Source organism: Brienomyrus brachyistius, chromosome 7 (genome assembly GCF_023856365.1).
Source record: "Brienomyrus brachyistius isolate T26 chromosome 7, BBRACH_0.4, whole genome shotgun sequence".
In the NCBI taxonomy this organism is placed as follows: domain Eukaryota; kingdom Metazoa; phylum Chordata; class Actinopteri; order Osteoglossiformes; family Mormyridae; genus Brienomyrus; species Brienomyrus brachyistius.
This window is the reverse complement of record NC_064539.1, coordinates 26,043,392-26,068,771: the sequence shown is the minus strand read 5'-3', so window position 1 is coordinate 26,068,771 and position 25,380 is coordinate 26,043,392. Positions and strand designations below refer to the sequence as shown.

The window sequence follows — 25,380 nt, the reverse complement described above, 5'->3', positions numbered from 1 at the left end:
ACTACGCCGTAAGACATAGACTATACTAAGTTTCATTAACCCGTGCATTAACCGCCCAAAACGAAACTACGCTCACGGTAACAAGCGATAATTAAATATATGAGTAATATTTAATGATGATATATAGGAAATCAACTTTTGCTTATGTTTCATAGGAAATAATGATTGTCGGTTAAATAATTTAACATTTGATATATCGGAAAGCAGAGCTAAAAAGATGCTTGAAACTTGAAGTGGCGGTGAAGGAGTTAAGCTTTGAGGGGGCAGAGGCAGGCCGGCCTGAAGGTGCCATTGCTCGGGGGATCGCTGTGAGGTGGCAGCGCTGCCTGAAGTCGGCACGTCAGCTGATACCATGACCATTATCGTCACGGAACACCTGGAATCTTCTTAAAAAAGACCGTCGATTTAGAAACTAATACAAGCCTACATTGGCTCCTGTACGAGTATTCAGCCGATTTCCATACTTTCATACTATTAACACAATGGAGATTTTACTGCGGGAAGATTTGGCAGCGTTATCAGATCTGGATGAGAAAAGTTTGCTGGAGGCTTTAAGCCAACGTTTCAGCCAGAATCACATATACGTAAGTACGCCTCTTTTGTTTTTATTTTAACTGTGACTTCTGCCGTTTTTGGGAAAACTAGTACAATTTTCTGAGTTAGATTTAAGTGTATTAGTACTTATTGCATCATTTTTAGTCCAAATATATCACTTCAACTTCTTTTATACACGGTATGTGCTGTTTTGACTCGCGACTCCTTTGTATTGACTGAGAAATAGTATTTCGCATCTATATTTTAAATGAGAGTTCATACTGTTAAGGTTTAAATTAGAATATGACATACCGTCAACAGAAGGATACTGTGTTTTAAAATATTTTTATGTAGCTCCTAATTATTAAACGTCATTCTATCAGTCAGCGATTCTCTGAGTCGATAAATGGAATTAGTTTATAAAAAGTGTTAGTTTACATGTATGGTCTCTATAGGGTTAGCCCTTAATAAAATATCTACCATATTATTTACTGTACACTGGTCTGAAGTTCTTCTGGATTTCATTGCTGCATTGTGAACATGATCTGCACTTAAGTTGTTCCATACTCCTCATGTTTGGGCATGCAGCCTGTTGGAGATATAGATGAGTTGGATGTAGCACTTAGTTGATTTGAAGATTATGTCCAGTATTATGATGCCGATTCTCTATCAATCTCTTCCAGACATATATTGGGGATATACTGGTATCAGTAAATCCTTTTAAATACCTGCCACTCTATGAAAAAGAGGTAAGTGCGGCCTTGAGGTAGGTATGCAAATGATTCATTTTCAGGAAGCCTCAAATGTTAGCGTTTCATTCAGCAGATGCTTCTAACCAGAGCTACGTTCATTTACGTTTTTTCTTCGAGAGACGGTGGGGTCAGGGAGTTAATAAAGCAATTGGGGTTTAAGGGCCTCCCTCAGGGGCCCAATAGTGAAATCATTCCACTGACCCTGGGCTTGGAACCAGTGACATTCTTATCACGGGCACAGCAACCTGACCCACTGAGCCACTGACATCCCCATGATGGAATACAGTATCAGTAATGATAATAAAATGTACATTCGTCAGTTTCAGTGACATCTCTGGATATTAAGTAATGAGCGTTGCAATGTACTCGTTGTACCCAGGTAGCTGAGCGGTATAAATGCCACGAGAAATCCTCACTGCCACCCCATATTTTTGCGGTGGCCGACAAGGCATATCAGTCTATGCTGGGTCGACTGGGAACAGGATTCAGGAACCAGTGCATCGTCATTAGGTGGGTAGTCTACACGATTACTGGATGTCATGTCCGGTGTCCTGTTATATCCTACAAATGCAACTCTTCCTTCCCTATAGCTCTATTTTATAATATAACATAAACCATAGTTGTATTCGGGTTTGCCCATGAGTTTTGATGTGAATCAATTTTGCATATATATTCACCGACTATTATTATTAATGCTGTCTGAAATCCTCATTTTCAACTTGCATTTGGGCTTACTGTGTTGTTGGTATTCAACACAAAATACTAACACTGTTGTTAATTCTAATATCAATGGTTGATTTTTTTTTTCATCTATAGATGTAGTTTATGAAAATTGACCTTGAATTTTTTTTAAGAACTTAAGAAATTTACAAACGAGAGGAGGCCATTTGGCCCATCAAGCTAGTTTGGGGAGAACTTAACTAATACCTCAGAGTGGTTAAAATCTTATCTAGCTCCGATTTAAAGGAACCCAGGGTTTTAGCTTGCGCTACACTAGCAGGAAGACTATTCCATACTCTAACTACACGCTGTGTAAAGAAGTGCTTCCTCAAATTCATTTTAAAATTTCCCGCTAATTTCCATTTATGGCCAACAAGTTATAATATTTACACTAATCTTGAAATAGCCATTTGGCTGAACAGCATCCAGACCTGTTAGAATCTTGTATATCTGATCACGTCTCCCCTTGGTCTCCTTTGCTCGAGGCTAAAGAGATTCAGCTTTTTGAACTTGCTTGGTAGTTTTGGAGAATATCATCATTACCACGCTGTGTGGTTTGGGGATCGTTGGCTCACACGAATAATACGACGAACCCTGACACAGAAAACTGCTTAGCTACATCCTTGGAATCCCATTTCACATGATGCTGCTATTTTTGCATTTTTTCATAGTAGAACGTCTATTTTATATTATGGAACATTTAAAAAAAAAAAAAATAAAAAACCTTTCTTTGTATGCAGACTTGTTGTGTACACTGCGGCCTAGACATATTGAAGGAAATGGGCTTCACACATGCATACTATCTGTCATTGTGTTCCTAACCTGTTAGTTTAACAGAAAGACTCTGCAAAAAAATTAGGTTCTGTCACTGTGGTTGCAGTTTCCTGGTTGTCGAATTGGTTGAAACAGTGTCACGACACCCACTGTAGAGAGCATCTGAGTTAACAGTTAACAGTGACAGAACATGATGAACTCCAATAGCAATGAAAGGCGATATATTTCCCCAACATTGCTTATCTGTGAGACTAGAGAATAGTGTTTCAAGCCTTTCGGCCTTTGTAATTGAGATAACATTAGACATACTTGATACCATGACTAGATTTTATAAAGTTTTGACTTATTTGATGTCAGAGGGTTTCTTTATGGGGGTGGCACGGTGGTGCTGTGGTTGGTACTGTCATCTCATACCTCTGGGTCCCGGGTTCGAGTCTCCGCCTGGGTTACATGTGTGTGGAGTTTGCATGTTCTCCCCATGTCGTCGTGGGGTTTCCGCCGGGTACTCCGGTTTCCCCCCCACAGTCCAAAAACATGCTGAGGCTAATTGTGGTTCCCAAATTGCACGTAGGTGTTTGTGGGTCAATGAATGATGCGTGAGTGGGCCCTGCGATGGGTCGGCACCCCATCCTGGGTTCTTCCTTGCCTTGTGCCCATAGCCTCTGTGATTAGCTCCAGACCTTCTGCATCCCTGTACAGGATAAGTGGTTTCAGAAGATGGATGGATGAATGTTTTCTTTACTTGCTGCTAGTGGTTCTGAGACTAAAACTGCAATACAAATGTTCAAGATCTGTTTGCAATCTCCGGAACCATGATATGCTGCTCCGCCCTGCTCACACACCCCAACCCCCTGCTGAGAGTGCAGCCTCATCATGATAGTAATGTTAGAAAGCTTATTTTTCATTTCAAAATTAACACTGTGACACATGCAAATCACTAAACAATTATTCTATTTAAAGTTAGGGCAAGTTGTATATTTTATAAATATTGTACGTTGCACCATCCAACTGTGTGTCACGTGACTATTTTGGTCCAATCTTGATCAAGAGATCGTACCTGTGGTAAAAGGTTGGCTAATTTCATTAGCTCAAGATGGATAATAAGTCTGAAATTGCTGAGCCCCTGGGACCATTCAGGTCAGCAATCTGGGAACATTTTGATTATCCGGCAGAGTAAAGTCATTTTATTTATTTATTTATTTTTGTTTACATAGTTTATATGAAGGTAGTCTAACATGTTGTTTTCTTAGTTTGTGATTAATAAAACCCTACATTTTTTTTCTCTTTGGTTTTTTTCTTATTCACTCCTAACCCAAAAAAACAACCGTGTTCTTGGAAGGGGAGTGTTTTCTGAATCTGATACCGCAAATTCCATTATTTGCAAGTCCCATCATTTATGCAAATCAGTGCAGTGGCAGATGATCGCTTGCTGTGCAGATAAAATAAAGTTGTAAGAATTTGATTGAATTTTCCATTGCATTTGGTTAACAAATATAATTTCTTTCTGCAGTCCGTCTGTTTATGGATGTTTTGAAAATCATTGTTTTGCTTTAGTGTATTTTGTACATAACGTTTACTATTTAATGTCCCATACAATTTACAGTTATGATGCAGAATACATGCTTTAGCTGAGTTTTGAAAGTGGTTTGGAAGAATATTAAATTGTGTTTATTAGTTTCCTGACACGTATTGCAGTTTATGGTTACTTTGAAGAAATTATGAACTAGAATCATATACAGGTACTTTTTAGGTACAGTAGTTTCATGTATCAAAAATGCGTGGGTTCTTGATATTGAATCTAAGCAGTTTTTACGTTACTCTATTCAGTGAAAATATCTCTTATTTCTGGCTGTTGGATGTTCATGATTATTTCTGTGAACAGTGGTGAAAGTGGTGCTGGGAAGACTGAGAGCACAAAGCTACTCCTGAGACACATCATGGACCTGTGCAAAGCTAACTCTGCACTCGAGCAACAGATACTGCAGGTGAGTTCAGGGACACAGTCAGCCAAAGGAAAAGTGTTATTGACGATTTCTGTTTGCAGTAATCAGTGAAGTAGGTGTTCCATCACATTTTCCTATTTTATTTCCTGCAAGATGCAATTCATGTGGCCCTACTGGAACCTTTAGGGTTTAAAATAAACTGTAAATGTGGTTTTGGTTGGCCAAGCTCATTTAATTCCACAAAGCAAATACAAAAATAGGAGTTATGAAACAAGAGAGAGAGGTATCTTTATCTGCAGTAAATGTCTTACCTTATGTCTGATTAATCTTCGCCATGTTCAGATTTTGGTATAAAATTTACTGTCTGTCCTTTGTAAGTGGCTCACTCTTCCACGGTGAAAGTGACTGAATGTTTCCAAGGTAAATCAGTGGTTTGTCTATGTGCTTCACTCACCAGGTGAACCCTCTGCTTGAGGCCTTTGGGAATTCTCAAACGGTCATGAATGATAACAGCAGTCGTTTCGGGAAATACATTCAGCTGCGCTTCCTGAAATCTTCAGGTATGTGTCTGTTTCGGAAATGAAAACCCTTCTGTCTCATTTGACATTTCCTGCAAATCTGGCTTCACACCTTAGTAGAGGACCGAGAGAACATACAGTAGACGCTGTTGTGGTGTCAAAGGGGGAAACAAAAAAAATAAAATAGAGAATAGGGCTAATTGCTGCTATGTTCATGAGTCTGTCTTTTGGTCTCACCCTGTTTGTTCCATTTGTCAGTCAAAGGCGCCAAAATAAATGAGTATCTCCTGGAAAAATCTCGTGTGGTGCACCAGGATGAAGGCGAGCAGAACTTCCACATCTTCTACTACATGTTGGCTGGGATCTCCCAGGAGGACAAGGAAATGTATGGGCTTTTGGAGACCTCGCAGTACAGGTTTGTCACCCTCCACCATTGCCGATTCTACGTCACTGAAACATTCCTCGGCGAGGAGTGGCTTCGAAAGCCTCTTTCTTACAGGGACTCTTACAGGTGGTTTTTGTATATAAACTGCTCGTTTTGCGAATCTTATTTTGAAGATAGATTAAAAATGGAGAGACTGGAAAATTGAACACGCAAACGAAAAGTAACAAGAGGAACAACTTGTGTTTTTAAAAAGTCTTCAGCCTTTAGAAAAAACAGAAAATTGAAGATTTTTTAAATTAGCTACATGATGCATTAAACCACGAGACATATTGTAATTAATAATGATTATTATCTATAATTATAACTATATTATTAATGACATTCTTGCATTTTATAAGTGCAGGAATGTAATGTAACTTAATGTCTGCTACACTCAGTTCCTCTTTCAATGTGAGACAGATGTTTGTGCAGGCTGTTGTGGCAGTTAGTAGGTTTCCTGTGTGAATACCAAGTGGAATCACCCGAGGACAGTTCTGTCAGTAAATAGTGCTCTCCACTGTTTAACCATGACACACCGTGGTCTATCTTAAGCACCTGGTTATTTTTCATAAAGCATGTTTTAATGTGGTATTTTTGGACCATTACATAGTCTCTGTAAAAGGACAATAAGTGACTTATTCCTCTGGTACAATAATATTCGTCAAGCATACCCCACATCTGCGGCAGAAATGCGTCTGTTTGCAGAGGTTTGTCTTATTGCATGTCACCCAGGCTTTGATTGTGAAACTGAATCACTGTGCAATGTATATCATGCCAAATTGCAATACATGCGGTATGTTGCATATTTCTTCAATATATTCATAAACTAATGGATTAAAAATAGACATTTTATCTCGGGGAGCATAGGGCACTAGGCAGGGCTACACCTACACGCTTGAGTGTGCACACACACAGGCACATGCACTGTGATCAGTCCATGCGTCTGATTACAGTTAATTTTGGACTGCTGGCAGAAAGCAGAGTACTCAGGGCATTTACAATGCATCTGCAATGCATCTTTATGCGGTTTTCCGATGCCTTTGAGGATCTAGGATTCATATTGTAGTTCAGTTTTTATGAGGCGATGGATGTAAATGTCTGTCTTTCAGGTACCTCAGTGGGGGGTGTGGTGCAGAGGAAATGGTCCGCCAGTGGAGCACTAAGTACAGTGAGGTGTGCAATGCCATGGATATGGTGGGATTTGAGGAACGGGTAAGTTCTCATTCCTCCAGAAATACTCATTCGGCATGTAAGTAAACATGCTGGAGATGAAACGGCTTTAACTTTATATCACGATTACTTTGGCCAAAATTTATCACGGTTATCGGCTGTGTGGGAGAACCTACTTTTAAATGGTGGCTTTTCAAGCTATAAAGTACTCATGATTAAAAATAGCTGAGCTACAGCCAAGGTACTGTTTTAATGTAGTAGTTAGATACACTACGAGCTACAGAGATTAAGTAGCTAACTACACGCTCAAATGTTCAAATATGAAAATCTGTTTTTCGCAGTGTAATGTCAAATCATGACAAGGCTTCAAAAAAGTTTGCTTGGTGTAAACCAAGAGTACTTCACAGTTGCTGTGTGAAAATTAGAAGGGTTACAACAACAACAAAGATGGACAGATTATCAAAATCACTTCTGAGTACCAATGAGCTCCTATGGATTTAAATAAAAGTGCCTAAAATCCCTTTAACATCCATCCCCAAAGTATTCAAACAAAATCACCGATCAGAAACACCTGTACTCTGAGTACTGCAAACAGTATCACGAGATGAACGAATGAGCGTCTCGCGGGGGATGCTCACACTGAAATACGAAATATCACTACATTAAAAATACCATTACATATAAATATCTCGGGAGCGTCATCAATGCCCTTTGTTGTATGCAGCTGTGGATAACTGCTTGATGCTGGACAGTATTTAACTCGAGTTTTTCAAAGTGCATTAATCAGCCACTGTTTTAATGAGGAGTAAAATTTGAAAAGGTAATACTAACAGTTGGGAATTTTACCGTGGTTTACTGTGAAACCAGTAACATATTCATTCCGATGTTAACTAAAAGCTCACGGAATATTAGCTTAGTATGTTTTTGAGGCAGTGCTGCCTTTTAAACTTTTTCCTTTTAGTTCTCATTCTGTTTAAATGGTACAATACAGTTGTTCTATTTTGCTAGATTACTTTTGGAGCAGGGATATTCTGACATTGCGGTGCTGACCCCTGTCCTTCTATCTGATTATTCTCTGCAGGAGAAGGTGGATATGATGACTGTGCTGGCTGGAATTTTGTCCCTGGGTAACATCGTGTTTGAGCCCTCAGAAAGTGACGCGCTCAGAGTGGCTGAAAGTGCACGGGGTTGGCTGAAAGCCTCAGCGGTGAGCAACAGTGCAGGGCTGCCTGCCTTTTTTATTGGGCAGTTCATTGAGCAGTGTAGGTCTCATGTGTATGGATAAGCTTAGCATCAATCGGTCATCTCACATATCTTTTCATATAACCTCTTTGGGTGAATATAGACAGATTTTCTTTCTTTAATGCCGACCCACCACCCCCATTTCGGAGGACAACTTTATTTTTAATTGGCTGAACAACAGATCAGTACATTAAGTGAAGCCACTCCAAACCAGCCCACCCCTGCCCATCCCCCATTGTGACATAAGGGTACACAGTTGGACAAATAACACATGGCAGGTAAAACAGACGAGACAAGACGTGACATTGCAAGACCAAGCAGATTGACGTAGACAATTGACGTAGACACAGGGCGTGACGGGACGACGCAAAGCCGGACGCTCACCGGGAGATTTTGGGGGTTTCTGTGAAGTTGTGAGAGCTTATGAGATGCAGCAATTGGGGTATGACTGCACTGGGAGCTGTAGTGTCAGTGTGTGTGTCTGTGCATGTGTGAGTGTAATTATGTGTGTCATTCCGTGGGTTTAGTTTCCAGTGCAGTAGTAATTGAGCCCCATACTTTTCTGTGCTTTGGTGCTATAGGGTAATAAGTTCCATGGATATGTGTTCTTTAAGTAGGTTTGACCATTGTGTTATATTTACTGTGTGTTTGGTTTTCCAGTTTAACGGGATAGTTTTATTGGCAGTAGCTAAGGCAACCGGTATGGGTTTCGCATCTTCGATTAGTGGGGTTATTATTTTTACAGTTGCTGTTCTACCGAGTAATGGGAGGTGTAGGTTTATCCATCGGTTTAAATCATTTTCAGTTTTTTAAATAATGGGATGAAATTCAGGGGGAATAATTCTGGGAGGCTGGCAGAGATGTTTATGCCGAGGTACTTGACGTTGCCAGTGGGAATGCGGACAGGTGAGTTTTGAGCTGCAGCATTCCAGTGCTCACCATGTACTGTATGGGGTAGTATTGTGGAGTTTGTCCAATTTATGGAGCATTCAGAGACTTCGGAGAATGAGCTAAACTGCAGATAGAGGAGTACATCATCTGTGCAGAGGTTAATCTTGTGAGTATTGAGGATTTGGATTCCTCTGATAGTATTGTTTTGACGTATTGCAGTGGCAAGAGGTTCGATGAACTGGGTGAAAAGTGATGGGGAGAGTGGACATTCTTGCCTGGTTCCCCTTTCCAGTGTGAACCTCTGTAATGTAGGGTAAACACTCTGGCCAATGGTGAACTCCACAATATTCTTATCCAGTGAATAAATGTCTTTCCGAAACCAAATCTAAGACATTTTTATGCAAAGATTGTTTAATTTATCGAATGCCTTTTCTTCATCTAGGGATACAATTATTGTTTCCAATTTGCTTTGTTTTGAGACACGGATTAAATTAAACAATCTGTGCATATTATTTGATGAGTGTTTACCTTTGATGAACCTGGTTTGATCTGGATGTATTAATGATGTGTTTACTGTTTCAAGTCGGGTGGCGAATGAGTGATATAGGGCAGTAACTGGAGCAAAGGGATGGGTCTTGTTTTATTCGTAGTGTGATGACTGCTGGATTCATGTGTGGGGGGATTTTGGAATCGTGCCATTCTGAAAAGTAGTGGTAAGGTTATTTATTCCAGCAGTGTTTGTGGAACTCGGCAGGAAGGCCATCAGCTCCTGGAGCTTTATTATTTGCCATTTTATTGAGTGCAGTATGGAGTTCCTTTGTTAGTGGTTTGTCCAATTCATCTACTTGGTCTTTATTAAGTTCAGGTAAATCTATGGTATTGAGGAAGGAGGTGATATTTGACTGACTTTTGCTGTTTATCAAGGGTGTATAATCTGTAAAATTCCTGAAATACATCGTTTATTTCTTTGGGTGAATATATGGTCTGTCCAGACAATGCTGGTATAACAGATTTTTTTCTTTATTTTGTTTGAGTTGGTTGGGCAAATATTTTCCTGATTTTTGTATTCAAAATGTTCATGTCTAAACCTGAATTTGAAATGGTTTTTTTTTAATTTATAATATTGTGAAGTTGTGATTTGGTGTCTGTCAGTTCCTTTTCAACTAGCTCTCTGGGATTTTTAGCATTAATGTCATTCAAGTCTTTGATTCTTTGTTGGAGATTTTATTCAAGTTACTGTTCCTGCTTTTTTTTTTGCATGATCAAAATATGATCTTTCATCTCAGCCCTGCTTTCGCTGTTTCCCGGAGTAATGCGGATGAGATGTTTGCTTCCATGAAGGATGTCCACTCTTTTATGAAGAATGCGTTGAAGTCTGGGTCATTAAGCAGAGATATTTAAAATTTCCATCGACCAATGGGTTGTTTGGGGTGGTTGTTTAGATTTATTGCAACGGGGGCACGACATCGACACATTCACAACATTCTTATATTTATTTGAATGTTAGAAATGCGTGTCATTTTATCAGTGTTATGTCTGCGACATCAAATGGATATATTTGTATGGGAGACTACATGTTTTCTACAGTTCTAGAAAGCATTATATGTGTCACATGAAAGAGACTGAATGAAAAGAAAAGTACAGCTCTGAAAATATCTGTGGTTTTTGGGAAAAAAATACTAAGAGAGAAACTGGCATTACAGATGTGACATTTTATATTATAGATATGACCAGTCCTCCACAGATTATAGAAACAAAATATGGGCACAAGTGAACTAATTTTTCTATTCTAAGGTTGATGTTTGTATAGAATTGCCCTCGTTTGTTTGTTTGTTTTTGGTTATTTATTTATTTGACCAGTCAATGACTTGCCAAGTACTGCATGGAACAAAAAACCCTGATCAGCACTGGACCTATTATGTTATAATGGAGTTTAGGAGATGAGGGAAGTTTTAATAGGCTGTCGCAGTACCTGAAAAGTTGCATGTATATGGATTGTCAAAATCCTTCTCTAATCAAGCCAAAGTCTTTCATAAAGGCTTTTGTTTTCCTGCACTATTTCCTGTCACACATTAACCTCTGACTTCCTGCCATATATTTTCCCAGACTAGGACCTGGCAGCAATGGGAAATCCTTGACCACTTTATATGGACTGTAAACATGTGAATTATTACTCAGAATAGAACAACTACAATTGGACTTGGGGTTGGGCCACGTGAATCATACTGATAAACTGTATGGCTCAATGTAGGCTGTGGAGATGCCATAATTTTTCTAGTTATTTTTGCAAAAAAACTTGCCGACTGACTTTAATTGAGGGTCACATTGAATAATTATATATGTAAATGTATATTCATTTCATGTATATCAGCAAATGAGCCAGTGCTTGTTTCTTTGTATTCAGGGTCAGTTTGGTGTCAAGGAAGAGGAGCTGTTGAGGAGTTTGATCTGTACCATGTCAGTGACCCGTGGAGAAGCTATATGCCGCTTCCACAACCAACAGCAGGCTGAGGGTGAGCAGGAACAGGCAAAGCTGCTGGTGCCCTTGTGCTAACACACCTGCCAATGCTGCCATTACTGCTGTTTATGGCTGCAATCTTTGGCTTTGCATGCTATATAACTACGGAGCTGTCAGATGACCCTCCACTGCAAATTGTATTGTGGTGGACAAACCCCTGCCCCCCCCCCCCCCTCACCAAATTCTATAGGCAAGATTTCTGAGTACTGGAAATGCTTTTGATACTGTCATCAAAAATTGTGTTAGTTGAGGTATAATGTCTGAATGACATGATGGTCTGACACATTTAAATACCGCCCAAGTCTAGCTTCAAGCAGCTTTCAAGTGACTCCTCTCCTGGCCTTAGGAGTCCAACTAGAAAATTTGCTTAATTTTATGTTCCCGATTATGTGCCCAGGTATAATTATTTTAGACCCATATATACTATGTATTTGGGAGGGGGGGGGCAAACGTCTTGTCATGGAAGAACTGCCCCCACTTCCCACATGACAGCCACTCTATGCTGCTGTAGGTATTCAGCCAAGATCATATGTGACCCATCACCACGAAATGAGTCTCATGGGTGCAGTTCCACCAGTGCGACTTGAGACTCATTTCGTGGTGACGGGTCACATATGAATTTGTGGTCATTTTCTAGGTTAAAAGTGAGCAGCCACTGTTTCTCCAAGACGTTTCACTTCTGATGTCGGTAGCAAAAATGGAACCTTTTATTTGTATTGGCCTAATTCAGTCCATTTCTCAGTGGTGCCATGTGAAAGAACAGGCGCGACATTAAGAAGTGTCACACAAAGTACACCAGGGTGACTGAATAAATGGCTTTACTGCACAGTTGAACCAAAACATTAATTTCTTGTTTGCCCCGCATCGAAAAATAAAATCGTGAGTGCGATCATAAGCTCGATATTGTATTTCATGGGCATGTTAAACGCACCACTTAATATTGCATCATCGGCGGTCTTTTAGCTCACAAGACTGCATTGTGCTAACAATGGAGAGCTTGTTGAGCTTAATCAAATCCCAGGAGCACACAGAAAATGTAGCCCTTCCCTTTAACTGCAAGTCCTTTTGGGTAAAAGTGTCAGTTAAATGTAAATTAATTAAAAGTACACTATCCGTGCCCCCTACAGGGCTTCGTGTAAATAGTATCTAGACAAAAGTATTGGGGCAACTTTTATGACGTCCAATCCTAAATCCATAGGCATGAATATGGAGTTGGTCCCCTCTTTGCCACTATAATAGGTGCCAGTCTTCTGGGAAGGCTTTCCACAAGGTTTTGGAGTGTGTCTGTGGGAATTCTTGCCCATTCACCCAGAAGGTCAGGTCAGGCACTGAGGCCGGATGTAAAGTCCTGATTCTAGTTCATGTCAAAGGTGTTTGATGGGGCTGAGGTCAGGCGTCTGTGTGGGCCAGTCACGTTCTTCCACACCAAACTCACCCAACCATGTCTTTATGGGCCTTGCTCTGTGATGATGCACTGCACATATATAATTGAATTGAAAAACAGTACAAATGAGAAATAAATAGAATATAAGTATTTGAACATATGAAAAATTATAATAGTATGCATGGCATTTTCAGACTTGGACATTTAAACATACACAAAGGAATACAAGTAATCAACTAATTTGTGGGGAAAGATTCTGCAAATTGTCATTAAGTGGAATGTGGAATAAATGAATAAATGTAGTTTCACAACAGGGACTTGGAGCATTTGGGTAAAAATACATCTGTTAACTTTTCACATTTCCAGTTGATCCATCCATTACTTCTACAATTTGTACAGGTTGATGAATGTGGGACGAGTATGGATTGGATGTGCGGAGCAGGTGAAGGGGCTGTCTGGGAAATACATTGTAGTCGTTTCCGACAGCCCCGTTTCTATTTTAAATTGATTTCCATGATCAGCCTTTGTCACCCCCTGCTGCCAAACCTGCCAATAAACATCCAAGAACCTTTTTATTGTCGATCAATTTGCTAATGTAGGCAATGGCCTAGAAGTACTGCAGTCGGTAACCTAAAAGCCTGCCGGAGTGTGTACCTTGAAGCTCTTTAAATTAAATATTTCAACTGAAATAGCCAGATATGCTCTCTTGTACTTACTGCCCACTAAAAATCTTGTTTCTCTTTTTCTTCAGATGCTAGAGACTCCATTGCCAAAGTTGTATATGGTAGAATCTTTGGCTGGATTGTTAGCAAAATCAATGTGTTGCTAGCACCTAACGTGGCTGTTGATGTGGACCTCAAAGAAATAGGTTTGTTAAAGAAATTTCAGGGTACTTGATTGTAGAACGCTGATTCTCAGACATGGTATCTGCATTTATCGTTTCATGTGTTGTGTGAATGCAGGAATTCTGGACATTTTTGGTTTTGAAAACTTCACCGTTAACCGGTATGAGCAGCTCTGCATCAATCTTGCCAATGAACAACTGCAGTATTTTTTTAACCACGTAAGTCTGTCCACATTTTGTCGTTAAATGTTTAAATGTTAATTTTCAGGAATCTTCAAATTTTAACAAATATTTTGTTTCGTAATTTGCCGTGAGAATCAAACATGCCTGCAACAAATATTAAAGTGATTTCGAGGAATAGAAAATGCGTCATTTTTATGCGAGCAGATTTTGGCGGAAGTGATAACTGTGTAGCGTCTGCGGCGGTCGTCGTGTGTTTTGTGGCGACTGAATGGTTTCAGGTGTCTGTCGACAATGTTGTTGCCCACAGCACATCTTCTTAATGGAGCAGAAAGAATATACAGAGGAGGGAATAACATGGGAGGCGATAACCTTCAAAGACAACAAACCCATTCTGGTGAGGGCAGCGTGATCATCACAAGCTACGACTCTCCGCTGGTCTCTGCTTTTTCTTCTTCTCTGACTCTTCCTTTGCTTACCCGATGGCAGGTAGGTCTCACTGAGCTCTGTCACAAATACCAGAAAGGAACATTTCTGAACAAGCATGTGGTACAGTTGGCTAGGATGCAAAGAACAGTTCAGCTTTCAGCTGTTTCCAAAAAACCATTTAGTTTGCGGGTGAATGTTTTCACCCAATCAGTTAACCAATCTAACATCCTTCTCTGGTGGCTTCCTGGCAGGACCTCTTTCTCAGCAAGCCCATTGGCATCTTCTCCCTCCTTGATGAGCAGAGTGCATTTCCCCAGGTATGTTGAAGTCGCTACAAGTCGTACAATGATCTGGCAGATTTTTTTTATTGTTGTTGTAGTAAAAAAATGGTATTTGTGTAGGCATTCCAGTTGACCCTATACCCTTTTTTCAAACAAGGTGTTTGTATATAATTGGGATGGAGTATTTGCCCTAATTTCCACACAGTGTTTGGTAATGTGTAATAAAATTCTATTCAGGTTGCTTGATTCCAAGTGTTTTTTATTTATTTTTTTGCGCTTGATTCAGGCCACTGACAGAGATTTTGTTGATAAGCTGAACAGCAAATTCAAGGGCAACCCCCACTTTGAGATTGCCAGGAGCCGCCATCCAGTCTTTACAGTTGTTCATTATGCCGGAAAGGTGAGGCTGAGGGAGACGGGCTTTAGTAGCAAATCAGAAACGGCACAGAAAAAGAACGTGATACCTGAGATACCCGTGTCCTTACCATGCATCCATAATTAATGAATGACAACAAAAAATGGATTTAAAGAGATTGAGAGAACTGATCTCCATGCAGGGTGTCTCTGCCTTGTGCTGCCTGGGATAGACTCTCTTTGACAAAATATTGGATGAATAGAAGGATGAATCATCGGAATAAGTACTTTTCAGTCATCAAGTAATGGGCCGGTGGTGGGCGGAGCTTGCATGTCCTACGTGTGTCATTGTGGGGTTTCCTCTGGGGTAATCCCCTGCCTTGCACTCATAGCATCTGGGATGGGCCTTGGGACCACCCCACAACCCTGAAAGTGGGTACAGGAAATGGATGTCTGGATGTATGACTAAATAATTACAAAAAAGGAAATTAAAATATGACCGCAGAGTCTACTGGTAAAGAACGATTCGATTCAGACTTGTATAGATTAGTTCAGAATTTGAAGACGCACTATAAGTATCCCTTAAGTGTTGCTATCGGAGATGCCGCGTTGGCAAGTCGTTTTTGCTGTGTGCTGCTCTCTAGGTGCAGTATAATGGAAATGGATTCCTGGAGAAGAACAGAGACACCATCCCCGGTAGCATCCGCGACCTGTTCATCAACAGTGTGACCCCTCTTCTCAGTGTTCTCTTCACAGGTAGCAACAATGAGGGATCTCATTATAGCTAAACATGTCTATATTTAGACATAGTGTAATTTAGAAGTGCTAGGTTACACACGCTGATGTACAAAGCATGCAGCGTCTGTTTAAATCGTGCAGAGTAATAATGCAATAAAGCTGTGAGCCTTGCATATGAACATCTACATCTCTGGTATGTATGCACAGGACATATAGAACACGTGAAGGATGCCACCTACGTACGTTACATGTGATAGAAAGCGGATATATTGGAAAAACTGATCTGTTCTGATCTGTGTGTTCCAGCCACTATATCCAGAACGGGGACTTTCATGCCACGGAAAGCAAAGGTACGGCTGCCCATGTGTGTTTTGTATAAGACTGATGCCAACCTTTGTGGTCTAATCTTATGAAAAGGAAAGAAGTATCCAATGGTGGCGAATTGGGTTTAAAATTCAACGCGATTTCTGCTCCACAATTTTCTTAAACGCTTATGATTATAATTTATCTTCATTAGCTTTTACAAAATTCTGAGGACAACTTCAACTCAACCAGGAAACAGTCTGTTGGTGCGAAATTTAGGGTAAGAATCTATTATTTTTATATTTCGTCTTTATAATTTTTTTTTCTTAAATCCTAGATGTTGCATAGATCTCCAGAAACAGGATCCCTGTTTATTGAAGCCGAGTATAATTGTTAATTAATTCAGTCACTTTTTGCCTCAATTCCAAGTAACAAGTAATACATTTGTGGTGAATCTTTGACAAATGAAATTTTTAATTATTATTCATTTGTAGTGAGTTATGGCACTAATCACCATTAACCATTTGCAGCATTCTCTTGCTGTTCTAATGGAGAAGATGTTTTCTGCCAATCCTCATTTTGTACGCTGCATCAAACCCAACTCCAAGAAACAACCTGACCAGGTGGACGACAAAATAATGATGGACCAAGTAAGACAAGTCTGATGCCGCCTTAAGTCCTGAGTTGCTGTAACCATTCTGACTTAGTAACTGAGTAACCATTCTGACTTGGCTGTCAAACACCATCGCTGTTGCATATCAAACATGATATGAATGGTGGAGCTGATTGTGCAGACATAGGTATATTCTTATACTGAATGGGTCGTTATACTAGAGGGTGACCTGTAGCGCTGACTGCTGGGATTACTGGGTTATCCCTGTTAGATCCTCATTAAGAACATCACAGCTATACAGTATATGCAAAAACACACATTGTACTGAACAAAGATGTTTATATACGAAACCGTCAATGAGTTTATAATGAGTTGCTGTTGCTGTGAACACCTTGGCAATGCAATGGGGAAAATATTTAGCAGTGTTACAAATGAATTAATTACAGAGGTTTTGAATAAAATTTTTTTGAGGTTTGAATTGCTTATTTATAGATATTTGATTAGCATTAATGTCACGTAGTTTTTAATATCAGTGCAGCTCTAGCAATTTTGGATTAACTGGGGGAGTGACAGGCAGCATTGTTGGTAATATGTAGTATTTGTGTTGCAGTTTAACCACCGCATTCTGTGTAATTCTATTAACTTCTTCATCCATGAAGCTCAGGTACAATGGCCTTCTGGAGACGATTCGGATACGCAGAGATGGTTTCTCTTGGCGTCCCTCTTTTGAAGAGTTCGCACAGAAGTAAGTGTCTTCCATTCATCTGGTGAGCACACCAATGGTGCATCATATACCCAAACCGCCCACTGATAGTGCACCCATATACCTGAGTCATTCACCAATGGTGCATCATATACCCAAACCGCCCACTGATAGTGCACCCATATACCTGAGTCATTCACCAATGGTGCATCATATACCCAAACCGCCCACTGATAGTGCACCCATATACCTGAGTCATTCACCAATGGTGCATCATATACCCAAACCGCCCACTGATAGTGCACCCATATACCTGAGTCATTCACCAATGGTGCATCATATACCCAAACCGCCCACTGATAGTGCACCCATATACCCGAGTCATTCACCAATGGTGCATCATATACCCAAACCGCCCACTGATAGTGCACCCATATACCTGAGTCATTCACCAATGGTGCATCATATACCCAAACCGCCCACTGATAGTGCACCCATATACCTGAGTCATTCACCAATGGTGCCTCATATACCCAAACCGCCCACTGATAGTGCACCCATATACCTGAGTCATTCACCAATGGTGTCTGACTCCAGTCCTGGGGGGCTGGATCCCTGCACATTTTTGGGTTTCCCCACCTTTAACACACCTGATTCAACTGCTTGTACTTATTATCATACAGCTCTTGAGCAGAATCATTTATGGTGGAACAGGGAAGGGGTAAGTTACACAGGGTTCCGGCACCCCAGGAATGGAGTTTTGGTGCCCACTGATGGTGTATGATGTACCTGAACCATGCGCAGATGGTGTATTGTATTCCCAAGCCGCACACCAATAATGTACCGCATACCTGTACCGCATGCCAATTGTGTATCATATACCCAAGCCGTGTGCCAATAGCGTATTGTGTACCTATGTCACGCACAAGATGTGAGTGAGTGAGTGAAAATAAGTGCATGACTATAACATATCACATAAATGATTATAGTATTGTAGTATATTATTATTATAGTCAGAGAATAGTATAATAAGCTCTAAGCGTGACATTCTGCACAATTTAAGCTGTAATATTAACCCAGATTCTTTTCAATCAGGTACAGGATTCTCCTGTTTAAACCAGATCTTCCTTTAAACAAAGAAAGGTAAAAACTAAAATTTGTTATAGCCATTCTTACAACATGTTATCGGTAGGTTATGGCATGTTAATTTTAACTAAACACTGTATACAACAAAGCTGAGTACAGCCCTGGCCAATAACACTAAAATGGTAAAATAGAAAACCCAATAATAATTAAACCAATTAACTTGAAAAACAGAAATATTTGGCTAATTAAACATTAATGAAAGGTAGATGAATCTTTTGGAGAGACTGGCTTCCATTCTGTGCAGGTGATTCTTGTCATCTGCACTTTTTAAAAACTCGTATAATTTTTAGCAGTGTTTTTGGGTTCATTGCAGAATCCTCTTCTGCCAGGCTTCCTGAAACTGTGAATCACCTCCAGCAAACAGTGAATTGTGCATGGCGTCAGTGTCTGAGTACGGGGAGATACTTCTGTTCCCTTTCTCATCCTTATGAGAATCTGGCTTCTTAATTGTTCAGGCAAATCCTTGTCAACTGGAGGCATGTTGCATTAGACTCAACCCAGGTGAAAACTGACATTTCATAACCTATGTCATGAAATTGGCTTTAATTGTAAATCACAGGTGTGCTCACTTTTCCACTTTAACTTAAAAATAATACAGTTATTCTTGTAGCGGTGATATAATTTGGAATCATTTACCATTTTAGTCACACTGGCCATAGGTGCACTCTGTTGTATACTATAGTTAACTAACTAAAATATACTTAGAAAACTGGCTAAATTAAAATAAAACTGCTCTACAAACTGAACCCAGCTATATCATCAAAGTCATATTGATATTCATAGCTGGTCCTATTCCTCATGTCTGTTTCAGCTGTATGGAAATCCTTAATAGAACACAACTCCGTGACTGGAAATGTGGGTAAGGTGTACTTTATGTCCTTATCCAGGCAGCCTGGTGCCTCAGTGGATGATATTATTGCCTTGCCTCAGACTTGCAGGCGTCTGAATCCCAGCCCTGCTCTGTGCGTGTGTGCGTGCATGTGTGTGATAAGAACCTGTTATTTTTACTATTTTTTTTTGGTTCCCACAACATGAAATCTAATTTTTTAAAAATCTGTGACTGTAATCAAACACTAAAAAAGCTAAAAGTCCTGTATTTATTTATTTATTTTTGGTTACTTATGGTTACGTTTGGGTCGGGGTTAAGGTTGTTATTGTTGGGATTAGAATTTTCCCCATAGAAATGAATGGAGTGTCCCCACAAAGGTGTGTGTGTGTGTGTGTGTGTGTGTGTGTGTGTGTGTGTGTGTGTGTGTGTGTGTGTGTGTGTGTGTGAAAAGAAGAGTGGGGGGAGAGAGAGAAGTCTGCAGGTTCTCCCTATGCTTTGTGGGCGTCCTTTCACACTCCAAGAACATCACATTATGGAAATTTTCATCTCTCGATTGCTGAGAGTGTGTGTGCATGTCTTTGTGTGGGTGCTGTGTACCTTGAAATAGACTGAATTCTGCTCAGGGTGTTTCTGTGCCCTGTGCTTCCGGGATGGGCTGCACCCTCACCATGACTCAGTACTGTATACACACTTGAAAGATGAATCATTGGTTGTGCGCTTTATTGGAGCCAGCAATAGAGTGTAGTCTTATCTCGAAGATACTAGTATTTCCGTAGGTCAAACCTAACTTACATGCTCCTTACTTTTGGTCTTTTTCAGATTCAAAGTATTAAGATCTAAGCCCAAAAGCATCAAATTTTTTTTTAATTAAATTCTAAATTGTTTAAATGTTTTGATTTCAATACAGAATTCACAGATAATATACTGTAGATGCTTGTTTTAAGTTAACAGTAATGAGTGACACAATTAGTCACATCATTGTATTGTTCATTATTGTGTGAGGTTTCCGGATGGTGCCCAGTTTTGATAGTTTGATCCTGTCTGCTCTAAAACTATTTTGCTTTGTTGCGCAACTCCTCCTGACAGGACGTTGCGTCTCTTCTTTAAATACTGGCACCAGGAGGAGCTGGCCAGGTCACTGGAGAGACTGGACAGGGCAGCACTTGTAATCCAGAAGAGTGAGTGCCCAGCTGCTCGTTCCTCCTCTTATTAATATACCGAGCAACAAAAGAAACCTATCAAACTTTTTGCAGAGCATATCAAACAAAATATTTAAAAAATGTTTGCAACAGTTTAATTGACAATGAAGACAAGAAGAAGTGGTAATACAGGTTTCACTGCTGTCCTCAGTATGTGGTATGACTGCCATACACAGCAATGCAGTGCATCTTGATCCCATACTCTCTATAAGCCTGTATAACAGCATGGGGTATCCTGACCCATTCCTGACTCACGCAGTGCCGATGATCAGTATATAATGTTTACATATTGCACAGCATTTTTACATTGTCATAACTGTACTTGTATTTATTGTCCTATTGGAGCATTAATTTGGACTTGTGTTTTGTGTTTAATGTTTACCATTGGCTGGCTGGACATGCAGAGTAAGATTTTTCCTTGATTACTGTGACAAACTATTAAATATGCTCTGTTGGTGTAATGACTGATCAGTGTTGGCCATAATGTTTACAGGAAGTATATGTTTGCAGACTACCGGGCAGTCAGCTGTAGACGGAAATATTTAGTTCGGCTAGCAGAGCTTCGTGAGCGGAGACGGAGAGAGCAGGAAGAAGCGATTCAGCGTCAGCTGGAGGAGGAAAGGAAGAGGCAGTTGGACATGGAGCAAGAGAATAAGAGTGAGAAGTTATACTTGCTTTCCGTATCTACACGTTGCTCTACAAGGTTCTGCTGCCTTACCCTGAGCTCAGCTTTTCAGCATTGGAGTTCATGTTATACTAAATTTACAAGAGTTCCCTAAGTGGTGTCTTTTATGTGACCCGTCTCGTGCTGAAATAATGTTGATGTTGCGATCCGGTGCCTTGCTGTCCAGGGCCAATACATCCACCTGTACCACTGCCAAGGAAGAAGAAACCTCAACCTAAACCACAACTGGTGGGGAGCCTGAATCCACCCCAACCCACTCCTGTACCCCGCCCTCGTAGCAAACTCTTTCAGGTTTTGTATTAATTTTTTTTCCCTACTTTTATTCGTGTAGTTATTTTCACAACAGATGTTGTATCTTTGTACCACTTCCACTATGGACTGTAGTGGCAGCAAGCCAAGCAGGCTAGACCAAACCTCTCTGAGGTTCCAAGCATTCTGAGGGATTCCCAGACATTTTCATGTCAGCTAGAAGGTAGAATTCCTTCTCGCATGTCCTAGGTCTGCCCCCGTGTCTCCGCCCAGGTATATGTGTCAGGAAGATCTCTCTTGAATGCCAATCGGGTGTTTTTCAAAACTACCACTGCTGACTCATCTTATTCTGAAGCTATAGATGTTAATGTTACCCCAACAATCACCATTGCACTTAGAGAGGATAGATTGACTCTTTCTTATCTTAGCGAAGTTGCATAGCATGAAGTTTTATAGTTAGCTTGTAGGTAGGTTTAGAGATCAGTGGTAAGATGGTAACAAGTACCTTTACTCTGGGTACAGTAGCAAGGTCCAATTTAGGACCTTTGTCATTCTCAGGCCACCCGCCATGATGACAACCAGAATATGAGTGGTGACTCCGCCTCCCTGCCGGGGGCACCAGGAGAGGATGAGGTCACCGGGAAGACGTTCAGCAGGAGATGCAACACAATCCGCTGGTTTACGGAAACACAGGCGAGGAAGGTGGTGGTGAACGGGGAATTCCCTTGCTGGTTCCATGGTGTGATCACGCGGAGGTACGATTTGATGACTATGACAGGCGGCCGCCATGGCTGATGATGCCAGTTAACCTAAATACAATGAGATGAGGCCTTTTGTTTAAATGAAAGGAAATAATATAGATACATTGATGTGCTTGAAGAAACTCGATGAGTATGATGCCACAAACCTTATCTGCAAGACAACATATTTATGACAAGAAAATGTAATCCCTGCTTTTTTCTTCTGTAGACAAGCTGAGGATTTGATGGCAGACAAACCTATTGGCTGCTTTTTGATCAGGCTTGGACAGAGTCGAAAGGGCTACACATTAACGTACAGGTATCACAAAGCAGCCTGCGGGCAAAACGTCCTGCCTGAAATCCTTCATGACCTTGTGATTTATATTGGATCAGGGTTTCTCAGACTCGTCCTTGGAAACCCCCAGATGGTCCACATTTCCAGGACCGTGTGCCAAAACCACTTAGATTGAGTTCCATCTGCATTCATGGGTTGTGTTCTGTTATAAAGGAGTAAGGAGCGCTGCCGTCACTACATGATTGAGATGCAGAGTAACGGGAAGTATATCATCGTCGGGGAAGACCGAGCTCACGCATCACTGCCTGACCTGGTCGACTACCACACCTGTAATGGCATCAAGCCCTTCATGGAGATTCTGACCATTCCCTGTGGACAGGTAAGTGCTCTCATTAAAAAAATAACTTCAGGTCAGCATAAGGCACACGCGTGGGCAGTGGTTGCTTAATGGTTGGGGAAGCGCACTTGTAATTTAAAGATTGCAGGTTCAAATCCCCGACCAGCAAGGCACCACCTGAGGTACCGCCACCCCAGGCACTGTTCCCTGGGTGCTGAATTAGCTGCCCCCTGCTATGTCACATTGTCACAAATGGTTAAATGCAGAGGACACATTTCGTCGTCGTGCACTGCGATGTCAACAATGACCACTGATCTCTAAAATGTTAGGCATTACCTCAAAGCAAAAACTTTGCTTGGCATAAATGGACTGAGCTGTTTCTAACAGTGTAAATCTTTGCTATTCTAGAAGTGCGAGCAGAAGCCAGATTATGAAGAACTAAGGGCCGACAAGGGTCAACATGCCTGGGACGATGGGGGCTCTGAACGGCTGCACGTGGATGTGCAACAGAGCATCATGCCAGCAGAAGCCCACAAACCCTCAGAAACAAAAAGGAATGTGGATCGAGGAGTCTTCGAAAATGCCCATAACACATGGGATCACAACACAAGGACCTTACCCCGGCTGTACCCATCTATCAGACTGGCAATGAAGGAAATTCAGCAGGTGAAGCTCCCATAAAACCATTACAGGTGGAACGAAAAACTAGACACCTGTGTGTGACATTGTCATGTATACTCAGTCTGCTTCTCCAAGCAGTAAATCATACGTCTGCAACTGAATATATACTACAGGGTCAGGATGTTCATTCAATTACTGTGCAGCTAAGTAGTAGATCGGTCAAGACATGTGACCCTCCAGCACAAAACCATACGGAAGTCGCATGGCCATATTTTTAGATATTTTTTGAGGATTTTTTTTGTGCTTTCATTTGATATCATGATCCTAATTTCTAATTTCTGCTGGAGGGTCACATTTATTATGAAGGAATGTGACCCCCGAGTTTAGCGACACGTGCTGTCTAACACAGCAGGGGGGGGTACGCGCCGCCCGTACCGCCTGTTTTTTAATCCTCAAAAAATATCTAAAAATACAGCCATGCGACTACCATAGTTTTGTGCTGGAGGGTCACACATGTGGTCTAAGTAGTTTTTCACAGGAACAGGCACCTTCCTGAAATCGATTCAACAGTTTATAGAGCAGTGTTTCCCAGTCCTCGTGGACCCCACCCAGTCCACGTTTTTGCTCCCTCCCAGCTCTCAGCCAATCGGGAACATTGGATACCTGGTCCACATGCGCTAGTAGCGGAGAGGAAGCAAAAACATGGACTGTCTGGGTTGAGAAACACTGTTATAGGGAACAGTGATTTAAAAAAAAAACCTATTGCAGCAGTTCTGTTGCTAAAAACCAAAAATGACAAAAGGTGCAGAAAACCATCTCCAATGCAAAACCCATCCACATTTGAAGTGGCTTTGGAGACCTGGTATTACATTGGGGTACCTAGTCATTTGGTCACCGAGTTTCTTCCATGCTTGTTTTTGCACAGGTTATTTTTATGAGTAAAAGCCTTATTGCAAGCTGTCCCTCAGACGTTTATTTTTAGTCGTCACTTATTTTGGTCGATCAGTATAACCTGGATGAATTAACCGAATAAATATCAGCAGTGAAATCCACAGAGTACTAAAATGCATAGTATAGCTCAGCATAGTATAGCTCAGAATGTTACTTAATTAGTTTCTTTCTGTTTTCCCCACTTCCAGCACTTCCAAGTCAGGCAGGATGAAGCTCGCTCCAGCCACACCTCACACTCCACGACAGAACCATAGTGACTGTCGGATCTCTGACCTCTGACCATGTGTTGACCTTTACAACAGAAGCACCACTAAGTCCTGCTCCATAATCACTGCTGCTGTGAGAAAATGATTCGGTATCATTAGGTCTTCGTAAATTTTTAGGTTATTGGATCTTACCACTCACAAACAAAACCATCCAGTTTAATTTTAGTAACGGAAACAATGTCATACTTCCCCCAATACTGCCTATTACCGTGTTTACTGTGAAACTGGAGGTCTCTATACACCCAGCGGTTTCTGGAAATATCACACATTTTTAATGAATTTATCGCTGTACATGACAAAGTCTATTTGTAAATTTTCCAATAAAGAATTTAGTTTTAAAGTTTTAACAATTACAATGGGAAATTTGTTATATTTTGTTTTTTTTTTTTTTTTAAACATGGGATGAAGAAAATAGCCATGGAGTAATTTGTCATACTTTTGGCAAAGATCAGGACAAGGAGGCACCATTTTATTGTTCAGAAGGGGGTGATGCTGCAGTATATGGGAGGGGTGCAAACTCTAATCCTCACATTGAAGAAAACGGTGAATTGCATGAATACACTATGTTCCTTTTGCACAAAAAAACATAACAAAAATTAAAGTTCCTATTTATATGCACAGGATTAACTACAATCAAGAAAATACTTTTACTTGTAAATACTGTTCAACTGTTGGCTCTTAAAGTATACCTACTCCTTGTCAGTGAACAGATGACTATCTTGTCTGATGACTGTTTTGAATGGTTAA

General features: G+C 40.6%; 1 protein-coding gene across 1 annotated transcript; it reads left to right on the top strand.

The window, feature by feature from the left end:
• On the top strand, nt 1-24,989 carry LOC125746609 (myosin-IIIb). Its single transcript, XM_049020793.1, has 29 exons — nt 1-584; nt 1,218-1,283; nt 1,666-1,796; nt 4,663-4,765; nt 5,181-5,283; nt 5,500-5,656; nt 6,775-6,877; nt 7,917-8,042; nt 11,373-11,481; nt 13,622-13,738; nt 13,833-13,933; nt 14,205-14,291; nt 14,575-14,640; nt 14,891-15,004; nt 15,603-15,714; nt 16,003-16,046; nt 16,214-16,279; nt 16,530-16,649; nt 17,272-17,357; nt 18,411-18,458; nt 19,273-19,320; nt 20,377-20,468; nt 21,000-21,146; nt 21,341-21,465; nt 21,982-22,178; nt 22,393-22,482; nt 22,672-22,837; nt 23,204-23,461; nt 24,556-24,989. The coding sequence occupies exons 1-29, from the start codon at nt 483-485 to the stop codon at nt 24,619-24,621; spliced, it is 3,150 nt and encodes a 1,049-aa protein (XP_048876750.1). The 5' UTR covers nt 1-482; the 3' UTR covers nt 24,622-24,989.
• The last annotated feature ends 391 nt before the right edge of the window (nt 24,990-25,380 follow it).